The sequence below is a fragment of the Equus quagga genome, chromosome 4, assembly GCF_021613505.1.
Source record: "Equus quagga isolate Etosha38 chromosome 4, UCLA_HA_Equagga_1.0, whole genome shotgun sequence".
In the NCBI taxonomy this organism is placed as follows: domain Eukaryota; kingdom Metazoa; phylum Chordata; class Mammalia; order Perissodactyla; family Equidae; genus Equus; species Equus quagga.
In genome coordinates, this window is record NC_060270.1 from 32,469,407 (window position 1) to 32,482,366 (window position 12,960).

The 12,960-nt window shown below is 44.7% G+C and overlaps 1 protein-coding gene across 1 annotated transcript in view; it reads left to right on the forward strand.

Moving 5' to 3' along the window:
- Positions 1 to 6,885: 6,885 nt before the first annotated feature.
- The window catches only part of P3H2 (prolyl 3-hydroxylase 2), a 152,029-nt gene continuing 145,954 nt past the window's right edge, over positions 6,886 to 12,960 (forward strand). The window contains exon 1 of the mRNA XM_046658491.1: positions 6,886 to 7,480. Coding sequence (XP_046514447.1) covers positions 7,031 to 7,480 — 450 coding nt within the window. The 5' untranslated portion in view covers positions 6,886 to 7,030. The remainder of the gene's footprint in view (positions 7,481 to 12,960) is intronic.

Genomic DNA, 12,960 nt, shown 5'->3' on the forward strand with positions numbered 1-12,960 from the left:
CTTAGTAACTGAGGCTTTATTGCCCTAACATTTGACTCTTTTTACTTCCCTGTGATGCCATCAGAAGATGAATCTGAAGGCTACCAGAAGGCTGAAGAGGTTGGCTAGAATAAAGCCTCTGCTGGAAGGTGCTGAAAGGAATTCTTGTCTGGAGACCCTAACAGGAGAAGGAAGAGATCTTTGGTAAAGTGGGCTCTGAATTCAGAGTCAAGTCTTGACTCCCTAACCATTTGCTCTGTGAACCTTTTAAAAAAATTTTTTCTACTCAAATTTGTTTGTGAAATTTGTATAACAATATATCCTTAATTTCTCCCCAATGCCCAAACCCAAGGATCAAATAAAATCACAAAATGTTTCCAGCTCAGAATCCTCACTTAGTGTTAGTTGAAACTGAACAAAGATGAAAGTTTAATGCTATGAGGGAATTTAAGGTAAATTCTCCACCAGCCAAGTAATATCTTTATATTTCTTCTTGTGCTTTCTATACCTGGTTTTCCATCTAGGTCCCCCCAAAAATGTGGAAATTGCAGCAGCCTATGTTTTTGCTGGAAATGGGTACCAGATACGATTCATTCTGAAGTGGTCTTCTTCATTGTTTCCCCATGAAGCTGAGGCTGGAGAGATGAGAACATCAATGGCACTGCTGTAGTCTGGACAGGCCCCAGTGCAGAGTATCAGCATGGGGGCCAGCCAGAAGCAGGGTAGACCAGATGTAAAAGGAAGGTACAAACAACTGGTTAGAAACACTTTGGTGGGCCAGACTTAGGGACACAGAATCAGCAAGCAAGGGAATGAAAATCAGCCAGATGCCCAATAGCAAAGCAACCAGGATCAGGGGTGGCTATAAGATGAGACAGAGGGTGTCACAGCAGAGAGGTGAAGCTCCGTCCCAAGGAAGCTGTCAGCAAGAACTAGGTGCTGGTTCAGGCACGTTACTGATGTTAGTGATGTTTGCCAGCTGGGAACAGGGGCTTAATTTAGGAACAATTTCAGTTAGAGCGAGCAGGCTCAAGGCAGGGGCCACATTTCAGGGGAAGAGGAGTGATAATTATTCTACTTAGATAAGTAGAATGTTGGAGGAGCGCTCCTGTTTTCCTTATGTGTGTCTTGATGAGGGACCTTCTAGAGTAATGCTGCAAAGGTTCCCTAGCTTGGCCTGAGAGTAGGCAGGTAAGTTTGGCTGGAGGGTGTGGGTGGAAGAAATACTAATAGAAAGACCATTTACTGCATATTAAAACCCATATTCTCTAAACCTGCTTTTCAGCAATAAAGGTAATGTTTGGGTACTTATTATTGATTCCATTTCTAGACCTACTCAAGTGGTTCTAAAACTGAAGTTGAAAAAAAAGTGATTAATTATCAACCCTAATATTCCCAAACAGGAGAAGACAAGGGTTCAGTTTCTAAACCAGAGTTCAAGGGCAGAGCAGGCCAGTAGGACAACAGCGGAGCTGACTTTGCTGTGGAAGAAAGCCTTGTACTACTGGGTGACTAGGGCCAGACTCAGTCTTGATAGCTTACAGCAGGGCTGAGCCTGAAATGTGGGGCTGGGGAGGCCCTGCTATGAAGAATTCAGAGATGGAGATGGGAAGAGGGATTCAAAGATAGGTGGGGCATGAGGGTAATCTCAGAATGATGGATCATCCCTGCGTACAGAGCAATTTTCTCTCCTGGGATTTCTGATAGGTAAGGTTTTTCTTTGCATCCTTGCACAGCGACCTGGCATCTCTTATGTGGAATGAATTAAGACCTATTTACTCTCATGGTCGTGACTGGTTCTACATGCTTTCTGTCACCTATCAAGTTGAGTTCACAGTCATGTTAGACTGTGATCATCTGTCCAATACATATGTTTTTACACACCCACATATCCCTTGGCCATATTTATTCTGCAAAAAATTCTATGAGTCTATGACTCTAGCAGAATGAGGAACATAAAACAAAGTCAGTGACGAAAGAAAAAAATGTGGTCAAAATTCAAAGCAGAATTTTGACAGGTGCTATGAAGACAGGTTAAGCCTAGAAAGAGGCAGGCTAGTGCAATGGGAAAAGCACTAAAAAGGCTTCAGTCTTGGCCCTGTAATTTGCAAACTGACCTTTGGCCAAGTCTTTTCTCTTTTATAAGCCTCGGCTTTCTCACTGGTGATATGACAGTACTAACGCTTTACTCAAAGAGACCCTTGCAAGTTAAATGACTAAACGTTTGTAAAAAAAACAAAAGCTAGCATAATACCCAACACATAGGATATTCTCAATTCTCTGGATTTCAATCTGAATAGTGTTTTTTAGCTTAAAGTATTTTGGAAATACTTAGCATTCTTTATTTCACTTTTTTTCTTGTTCAGCTAAAATCTGAGGCTCCCAAGGAATGATGTTAGAATGCCTCCATGACAGGGGTGTGGGGACACGATGTTTGCAGAGCTTTGTTTGATTTGGAATTTTAAAGCTCAGTAAGGAATTAAGGTAAGTGCAAGGATAGAGCTATTAAGGAAATTGAAAAGGAACAGAAAGTTCTGGAATGTGGCAGCTCCTGTTTGATTTTAAATGTAAGTTAAATATTAATTTTTCTAAAAAAACCTTCTCCAGGGAGTCCTTTTTCTCTCTCTCTCTTATGTTGACAGAGTGCTGGTGGCTTGCCTTTCACACTAATTTATTTGGAGGGAAAAAAAGTCTGCAGATGATTCTATCTGCGTAACAAAAAAAGTCTTCAAAACAGCTCCCTTGTCGCCAGCATCAACAGCAGCTGAACAGGGCTGGGCTCTTGCATAGTGAGAATTATTCCTTTCATTTCAAACAAATCAAAGATGTCCTAGGCAAGCAAGAGCCCTGGTTACACGTGATCAAAATAAACTAGTATTAGACTTGCCTATCGAAAGTAACGATTAAGTCTACCGCTGAAGTCTGAGTACACTTTTTATTGTTCCATAAGGATTTTGCAGGAAAGAGAGAAGTCAGCTTTCAAAAAGCTAAGCTAATACGGGGAAAACAAGAAGCATCTGAAGATCTTCTCTTCTCTGAATTCTTTCCTGCTGGAGGTTCCCTCAAGCAAATAGGTGCGATGATGCTGTTGACTTGTAAACAGAAGTCAAAAGGAAATTCAAGCTTCTGTTATGATTTATTCCAAATATAATAAAAAAGGGAGTGATTGAATCCCTTTTAAAACTTTTGGATGGATTCTCTTGTGTTTTGGCTATTCTCTGAATCTGTAAGGAATGGGGAACAAAAGTGAAATTGCAGGCTCTCAGTTCATACCTATCTTAGCAGACATTTCAGCATCTTATGCTTCCAATGTCTTCTTTTCTCAAATCATCATTTCTTTCTTTCTTACTTTCAGGCATTTTTGTTTTCTTTCCCTTTTAAAAAAATTCACAAAGCTACTATGGTCCAGTGCTCCATGACATTTAGCGCACATGCTTTATATTTTGATACATAAAATTAAGTATATATTCTTGCCACTGCTTATCTATGTGAGCTGTGGGCCTCAATTTCCTCATTTGTAAAATACGGGAATTGGACAAGACTTGCAGTGCTCAAATTATGTTCTATCGCAGGGTTCCTCAATTTGGGCACTGTTGATACTATAGGCTGGATAATTCTTTGCTGTGGGAGGCTGTCCTGTGCATTGAGGGATAGTTGACACCATCCCCAGCCTCCATCTATTAGATACCAGCAGAATGTCTGTACTCCGCTCTTCAAGTTGTGACAAACAACGAAGTCTCCAGACATTGTCAGACGTCTCCCGGGGGGGAATTACTAATTGAAGCAGTGGTTCTCAAACTTTGTTGAGTATCAGAATCCTTAGGGGAACCTGATAAAAACATAAAGGCCCAGACTTGGTCCTACTTCAAAAGCCAGGGCCTCTGTTTTTGTTTATTAGTTTTTTCATACACAATAAAGTTTGAGAACCACTGTTTATAAGGAATTGTATTGATGAAGAGGTTCTCAAAGTATGATTCTTACACCAAGAGCCTGAGCATCACCAAGGAACTTGTTAGAAATGCACATTTTGGGGCTACATCCCAGACTTAGTGAATCAGAAACTCTGAGCTGGGATCCAGTTGTCTAAGAAATGGCCCAGGTAAAGAAGAAGGGCATTCCTGGTATACCCAGCAAGATGTTCAGGAGTACGAGAGACCCAAGGAAGACTGTCACTCTCAACACAGAGTTGACATCATTGGGCACAGCATTGCCTGGAATCAACTTCTCCACCCTGTATGGCTCTTATCATAATATAGTCATAAACTTTTGTTCTGATCCAACCTTAAAAAGCAGATCAGATTGGGGCTGGCCCCGTGGCCGAGTGGTTAAGTTCGCGCGCTCCGCTGCAGGTGGCCCAGTGTTTCGTTAGTTCGAATCCTGGGTGCGGACATGGCACTGCTCATCAGACCACGCTGAGGCAGCGTCCCACATGCCACAACTAGAAGAACCCACAACGAAGAATACACAACTATGTACCGGGGGGGCTTTGGGGAGATAAAAGGAAAAAATAAAATCTTAAAAAAAAAAAAAAAAAAGCAGATCAGATTGTCCTTCTTGGGGAGGTGAGATCTGAGGGATGGTACATCTGACTCATGAATTCTCCATAGCACCTGGAGCCCTGACTCATAGATTTATCCTTTGGGCTGTGGCATTGACTCTACATGAGTGGTTCTCAATCTTGGCTTCATATTAGAAGCACTTAGACAACTTTAAAAAGTCTCAATGCTCAGGCCATACCCAAGACCAATTAAGTCAGAACCTCTCAGAGTGAGAGCCAGATATCAGTATTTTTACCTTCTCAGGTGATTCCAATGATCAAGCAAATTTAAGATGTCAACTGAATGCTTTCTGCAAAGTCAGAGGGACATAAGGTAGCAGGACATGTAGAAGATTTGAAAGCACATGGCAAGTTTGAGGATGAGCGGGAATTCTGGTGTGGATACAGCCTGTGAGCTTTCACTCTGTGCCAATGCCAATTCTTCCCCTAAGTTTCCAGGATCCTTCCATCAGAAGCCATCTTTGCAGGCTCTGTATTTCCATAGCACTTTGAATCTAATCTAACACCTACCACATTCTACCTTGTATTATAGTTCTGTACATCATATTTGTCTTCTATACAACATTGTGAACTCCCAGGGATAAAGACCCTGGCTTATTCATCTCTTCTATCCCCCAGAATACCTACTTTGAGAGTAAGTATCCAAAGATAAGAATTTAATTGACATATATTAAACGATATGAAAATGTCATGGAATATACCACAGCATCCTGGCACTTTGTCCTTACTCCTACAGCAGGACTTCCTAGCCTAGTAGGCTTCAAAACCTTCCACAAGTGGATTGATAACTCTGGACCCCAAAGTCTTTATCTGAAAATAGAGACAATCCCCAGAGAAAAAATCTGGGCAGAGACCCAAGTGCAAATTCTGGAACACTGAACATCCAAGGCATTCAGTACACAGTCAGCCCTAAACTAGAGCTTTTCCATCAGTGGGATGAGCCAAATGAGTGAGGTTTGCTGGAGAAAAATAATAAGAGCATGATTCTTTGGTGTCCCTTTGAGTTATACAGCCAGGGCTGTTCACAGTCAGAGTGGTCAAACCCAACAAAATGAATGAAGGAATGAGAAGGAAACTCTGGCAGCCTCTTCGATGTAGTGGTGATTCCATACAAAAGCCTTCATTGGGAACTTCATATCAACTAGATGATACATGTGGTTCTTCCCAATTCCCCTTCCTTCTCGCTCACCATCTCAGTGGCCAGGGAGACTTTGGTGAAATTGCCACAGGCAATAGGAGACCACAGGAATGCCTCCAGGAGGCAGGCTGGAGTCGAGGGTCCAGTGTGTAAGCTCTCAGGAATCCTTGGGAGAGCGTGGAGCCAAGGAATAGGAAAGAGGGAACACCTTGGCTCAAAATGTATTTTTGAGAGAGGAGATGCAGAGGAACAGGAAAGCCTCCAGCTAGTCCATTGAAGTCTGGCAGCCATTTCTGTCAGCTTTCCCATTCCTAGATTGATGCTTACTGCTTAAGTCCTGGGGGTACTGGATTTATTAAATGGCCTCGTTGTTCAACTCTTACAATAAGAATTTATATCTGAAAACCATTGGACGTGTTGGAACGTTTGGCTGTTGTAGATGAGGAAACTGAGGCTCAAGTTGCACAGGGTCACATGGTTGGCAAACCGAGGGAGGCAGAACTGTAAGAAGAGTCGCTCCTTCCACCAACACTTCTCTGGGTCCTATAATACCGCTGTCTGCACAGAAAGGCGGGCTATTTATTGCTCCTCGCAAGTGCCTACCCCCTGTTCCAATGCACAGACCCACACCCATACAAAGTAGGATGAGAAGGCAAGGGAGAGACCATCCCCGAGAGAGGGAACAATAAGCTTTGACTCCATAGCTCAGGCGTGAGTCCTTCCTTTGCCTTTTCGCAGTTCTGTAAACTTGGACTAAGCACTTTTCTCCTCAAGCTTCCGTAGCTGAGCTGATCGGCCCTCCAGTGCTTTCCTCACAGCCTGATTGAGCTTCAGCGCTTCCTCTGAAGGTGAAGGGCTCTGCAAACTGCGAGGTCATGGACGAAATCTAGAAAATGACTAGGGCCCTAACCCCACTAAGCTGGATTTTCTTTCTCTCTCAAAAAGGAGTAATCATATCCACTCTACAACCTAGAGGGATCCCCACGTGCAAAGCTCTACGCCCCCCGTGGCCTCCAGCGGCGCTCGCTCTCTGGCTGGCTCGTGGGTGTGCAGCCCTTGGCAGCCCGGCGGCTGCGGTCGGGAGCCTGCAGGGCGCGCGCTGAGCGCCAGCGAGCGGCTCGCGGAGCCCTGGCAGCAGGAGGAGCGTGTGAGCTGTGGGCGTCCCTTTAAGAGCGGCCGGCGGACCCGGCCTCCGCCTCTCAGTGCGCGGAGCGCGCGGTCACCTGAGGCTCGCAGGGCAGCCGGATCGCGGCGGGGCTGGCGCTCTTGCCCACGGAGGTGGCAGACGGGGCCTGGCCGCCAGGTGCCCGGAGCCTACTGGGAGCGTGGCCGTCCCGCGCTTCTCCCGGCGGAGGATGCGGGAGCGCATCTGGGCGCCGCTGCCGCTGCTGCTGCTGCTGCTGCTACCGCAGCCGCTGTGGGGCGGGCCCCCGGCGCTGGAGCCCGGGCCTCTGCAGCCCTTCGACCTGCTCTACGCCAGCGGCGTGGCCGCCTACTACAGCGGGGATTACGAGCTAGCCGTGCGCGACCTGGAAGCGGCGCTGCGCAGCCACCGGCGCCTGCAGGAGATCCGCGCCCGCTGCGCCCGCCACTGCGCCGCGCGTCGCCCGCTCGCGCCCCCCGGCGCCGGGCCCGGGGCCGAGCTGCCCTTTTTCCGCGCCGTGCTCGAGCGGGCGCGCTGCTACCGCAGCTGCGAGTCCCAGCGCCTCGGGGGACCCGCGTCCCGCCACCGCGTCAGCGAGGATGTGCGCAGCGACTTCCAGCGCAGAGTGCCCTACAACTACCTGCAGCGGGCCTACATCAAGGTACCCCGAGCGCACACCTAAGGCTCCCTGGGGTCCCGGGATGCTCTCTGCAGCCCTCACCACCGCTCCTGTCTCCTTGCCTTCGCTCTGCTCGTTAGCCTTTCAGATCGGGTCTCCTTTATCGTTTCTGCCTCGTGTTTGTAGATCTAGATATCTGGTGGCCCGAGCTCTGTAACTAACACTAGATGACCCTGGGCAAGCCGTTAGCTCTTTCTGCAGCAGCTTCTCTCTCAAACAGAAGACTGTACCGAAAAGATGATGTTTAAAGTACCCGTTCGGCACTAATTTCTGAGACCTTGGCGGAACTGAGTCCAGTATAAGGTCTTCTCTTGCTTCAGTTCTTGGTCTAGCCTCACCCGCGTTTCTCTTCCGCTTCCACTCCCTCATCCTCCCTATACCCTGCCTACAAAAAAGTAAAGATCAAAGGTGAAAGAGAAGGTATGTGTGGAAGAAGTGACTGTGTGAGGCAATCTCGCTAAAAGTATCTACCCAAAGCGCTGACCTTTTCTCCTCTGATAGAAGGCATCCAATTTCTGGAGGTGAGCTTTGGACCAGGTTAGTCGACTTCAGACACCCAGTACTCTCCTTCTCATTTCATTTTTGTGTATTCAGATTGCCTGAAGTTAGTGTCAGGAGGGTATATTGGCGTTTTCCCCACTTCCACAATTTGAAGATCTATCTGGACGCATCAGCAGATTAGCCTGTGTTCCTCAATTCCCCCCCCTCTCACTTGCCCATGGTGCTCTGAACTTACACTTTCTTCCCCCTCTGCCTTTCTATGTCAGTATATCAATGTCTCTTCTACAGCTGTTGGAGAAGTAGCTGCTTTGGGAGTTGGTTGGTAGTGCCAGCCAACAGAGCAGGCTGCATTTCTGGAGTGGCGAAAAGACACAGCATGTGCAGATGTCCAGATGCCTTCTGCGGCTCATCCCACAAGGTCTTTGCCCTCACAGGTGCTAGGGCTCTCTGGAGATTTGTGGTTGTTGATAGAGTTCAAGAAATCATAGCTGAGACAAACTCTTAACTCCCAGTGCTGGGGCTAGGGTGCTGGAGTTCACTAGACTAGTATCTTGGGCAAGAAATAAGGAGAAAGCCTGAATCCTTTCCAGAATGTGTCTTCTACTTGCTTGTGCCTCCTCATGGATTTGCTAAGGCATGTATTAAGTGTAAGTCATATTTCTTTTAAATGAGTGGCACAGTTTTTGGTGGTCTTGCAGAAATCAGTCAATAGTAGGCAGAAAGGGAACCTTGAGTACCTGACAGATGTCCTAAGCTGGTTCCCAGAGGAGAGCGTGAGTAGTTGAGTTTGGTTCCTGTAGCACAGTTTTCCTGGGCGTCTCAGATGTCAGGTTGGCAGTCCTGCTGATAGTTCTGTCTCACATCTTGGGTAGATTTTCCTTTCTTAGGTCTGGAGAAGGAATGCATATTCATGTTCAGTCCTATAAAAATAAATAACCATGAGGTAACTCTCAAAATGTGGGTTTCTTTGTGTAATTAAGCTCACTTCAATGTCAATGTTAATGTTTATTAGTCATTCTCCTGCTCCTGTCCCCTGGTTGGAGGTCAAAGAAGGTGAAGCTGTTGGTTTAACATACCTCAAATTTTTGCAGTGAATTGATTACAGGAATTCGTCACTCCTGGGCACCTCTGTGGGTGAACTACTGGGTGTGGTCAGATGAACGGATGGAGTTTAAAAAGTCCTTTCAAAAATATGTGAATTCATGTGCTAATTTCTGTTTTACCAGCAGTGTTTCTGAGAGCAGAACAAGTCTTGCATCTTCTCCCTATTCACCTCTCCTCCAACAGGCGAAGTTTTTTGATCTAGGTAGGATAATCTCTTAAGGGGGAAGTATTGTTATCCCTTTGGAAATTCACTTTTGGTGGTTGGAGTTTGCAGGAGTGTCTTTGTGAACAACTGTTAAGATACATCGTGGTTCCTCCCTCCTTTTCCCCACGAACTCCACAATTTTAGTCTCTGCTTGGCTTCCTGGTAGTTTTACTCATAAACACACGCACACACAGGCTTGCAGACTCCATCCTTTAAAAGCAAAACAAAACTCTCACATAATAACAAAGCATCCTCGGTCTCTGACAGGTGTGGATGTTAAAGTGTTCATTACCTGATGCTAGAATGAGGAGTTCCCTGTGTGGGCCTGGATATGATATTGTCCTTTGTGTTGTTGAGGTACTTTTGACGTCAGTGATCCAGTTTGTACTTGAGCAGGATAATCCTGGGCCAGATTGAATTTGTTGAGGACTTTGCAGCCAGGATTTGAGAATTGTGCATCCTCTAATACAATCAGCACTAGCAGGCTTCCTAGAGATAAGGGGCTACAGTTATTCTCAGCTCAGGGTTTACAAACTGTAGAAGCTCTCGGGAGATGCTGCTCCTCCACCCGCTCCTGGTTAGTGAGCCACTGATGGAAGCGCATCCTTTATGTTGATGTGTTGGAGGGGAAGAAGGATTGAGAATTACGAAATCCAAGTCCTAGTGAGTTCAATTTCTCATTTCACAGATGAGGGAAGGGAGATCCGGAGAGGGACAAGGGCTTGCCCAGTGTCACATATTTAGAGGCAGAGCCAACTTGATTAGATAAGATGAGCTTAGGGAGTTAGAAGTCTGGGCTCTGCCTACTTGCCCCTGCCTGTGTGTGCCCACTGCCCCACGGGGTTACCTCGGGTCTCAGGGAAGGCTGCAGTCCTCAGGGCTATCCTTATGCCAGATTTGGACAGCTCCAGGTTTGAGCAGGTCCTTGTCCTGTGGGGTAATAGACACTCACTACATTTATCTGAAGATATGTTCTGTAGAATCTTCCTTAAGGACTGGTGTGTTGAAAATTCATCTGGACAGCTATGGGGCTGTATTCTACTTAGCTCCTACCCACACTTTTTTGTTTAAAGGCAGGGCGAGACTCTTCAAACTTTGATTTTTATCATTTAGGATTGTAGACTTAACTCATGATTCACAACCTAAAACCTAAGATAGAGTTCTATCGGAGTATTCTTTGCTTAGAACCTTCAGTGGTTTCCCCTTGCTACCATATAAAGCCAAATAGTTTAATGCTTCATCCACAGCCTGGCTCCCCTTTCACCTTCCCACCCTATCTTCCCCTACTCTGCCAGCTTGCAGCCAAAGGGAACAATGGATGCTTGGTCTCATGAGGCTGACTCTTTTGCACATCTGGGCTTTGTTTATTTTTCTTTGGGGGGCATGCAGGCTCTGGAATGGGGTAGATCTGGGGTTGAACTTTAGCTCTTCGATCTCTAGCTGTGTGACTATAAGCAAATTAAACTTTCTGAGCTTTAGTTTCCCCATCCGCAAAATGGGGAAATAGCAGGACCTACCTGATTGGTTTAGATTAGGTTTAAGAGAGCCTTTACATAAAGTGCCCAGGACAGGGCCTATTTCTCAATAAACACTGGAGATGTGTTTCTTCTTACTATTAGTCACAATAATAGATTTTTCCTCCTGCTTCTGTCACATTCAAATGTTAGCTATACTAACACAAATACACCTATTTCTGTGAGGCCCTCTTTCACTCCCTCTGCAGCTGCCAACAGTCCATCATTTCTCCCGCCTCTGAATGCCCACAGCAAGGAATTCGTTCCTCTCACATCATATTTCATTTTTAACCTTGTTTCGGAGAAATTCATATATTTGCCTATCACTTGTTTGGGCTCCTTGAAATCAAGAACTGTCTTAGTCATTTTTGCATCTCCTAAAGTAAGAGTTTCCAGATCTGGATGATTATTAGATAGATGATTATTACTAATCATCTGGAGCATTAAAAAGTATGATTTAAAATTAGAGATTTAGGTTCACTATGTCTGAGTTGGGTCCTCAGCTTCTATATTCCCCTGAAATAGCTAAAACAGGGGGCAGTAGCAGTAAATGCTCAGTATATGTTTGTTGAATGAATAATAAGTTGGTTCTTTGTGTAGGAAGTATTGGGGAGAAAGATTTCTGTGTGGTGGCAGGACGTTTCCCACATTAGGTATTTGATTTCCTGCCTGGTCAGTTGGGGGAGAAAGTTGCAGAAGGACTGTAGATTGCCTGACTTCTCACTTTTTTCTACTTGCAAGTTCTGGCTAATGTTGCAAACCTCCTTTCCCTTCTCCACCTTTTTTCCTAATTTAATTCTTATTATGGAAAACGATGCTTCAGAAAATCCTTGACACATTGTACCTGCTTTCTGTACATTTGTTGAATTTAAACAAACGTAAGAGAGTTTTTTCTTCTTATCTGTGTGTTTTATAATCAGGAATACTCTGGCAGTATCTGTTTTTGTCCCACTGTTCCCAGCCATTTAAGGAAAAAAAAAACCCCAAAAACTAGTGCTGTTTATTTTCTTTTCCTTAAAATGAGCTTGCCCCTGTGTGTTTTGTTTCTGAGTTGGTGCTTTGTGCCATTTGACCTTTGTTTTTCTTCTCAAGAGTAAACGGGGAGAAACGGAAATGTAATTAAGTTAGGCATCCTTCTCCCCGCTAGTCATCCCCCTAAACTCCCATTTTCTTGACCATAATCTATTTTATTAGTGGTTTCTAGAAAAGAAAAAGAGTAAGTTCAAGGAATTTTCTCTCTCTTCTTCTGCTTTATCAACTTCTTTCTCTTTCTAGAATGAATGCCTGAACAAAAATAAAATTGAAATCCTAGGCCACAACTGCATGATATAGATCCTGTTAGTTCAGAGTAAAACCTCTCCCCAATCCCGTATTTAAATTTTTTTACCTGTGTGTAGGCTATGTACATTTTGTCTCCAAATTGTTTCAAATAAGAAGTTGATTTTATGTCTTGAAATAGTTGTTCTGAAATTGTCCTTGTGGTTATTTCCTCAGCGGATGAGGCTTTTTTTTTTCTTCCTACAGTTGGGCCTTTTTTTGTGCTTGAATCATCAAAATCCACTGGTCACTGTCTTTCCGTTCCACTCCTTAGGAAGGAAACCTGGGAGATTCGTTGTCTAACCAGCTCTTAGGTCCTGTGTGCTAAGGAGTTAGAATCTCAATTGTTTCCTCATAGGAGGTTGTCCATTTGAAGGCCCTGTCAGCTCTCTTTATCAGTCATCCATTTCCACTACAAACAGTAAGTGCCACAGAGGCTTAAAATTCAATTAGATGAGGATAGCAACTGCTTACAAGTTTTCTCCTATCTCAGTCTGGTGAATCAGGAATTCCCTTCAGGTTTTAATAAAGGAAAGTAATGAACTGCTTGTCTCTCTTCACAGGTCCCATCTCTGAGAATCAAATGTGTTCTGTCACTAATTAATCATTTGCTCACTGATAAACTCCAAAGGGATAGCTATGAGGAATTCTTTTGGGAATGTTTCATAAAATGTCAGCTTGCTTTATGGGTCAGGCTTGAAAAATTCTGAAAGGTGGATGGGTTCACCTAACATTAAAATTTATCAGATTTGGTATAATAATGATTCTTTTGTATGGCTAAGGAATTGAGTCAACTGTGGATTTCTTAGAATCATAGATCT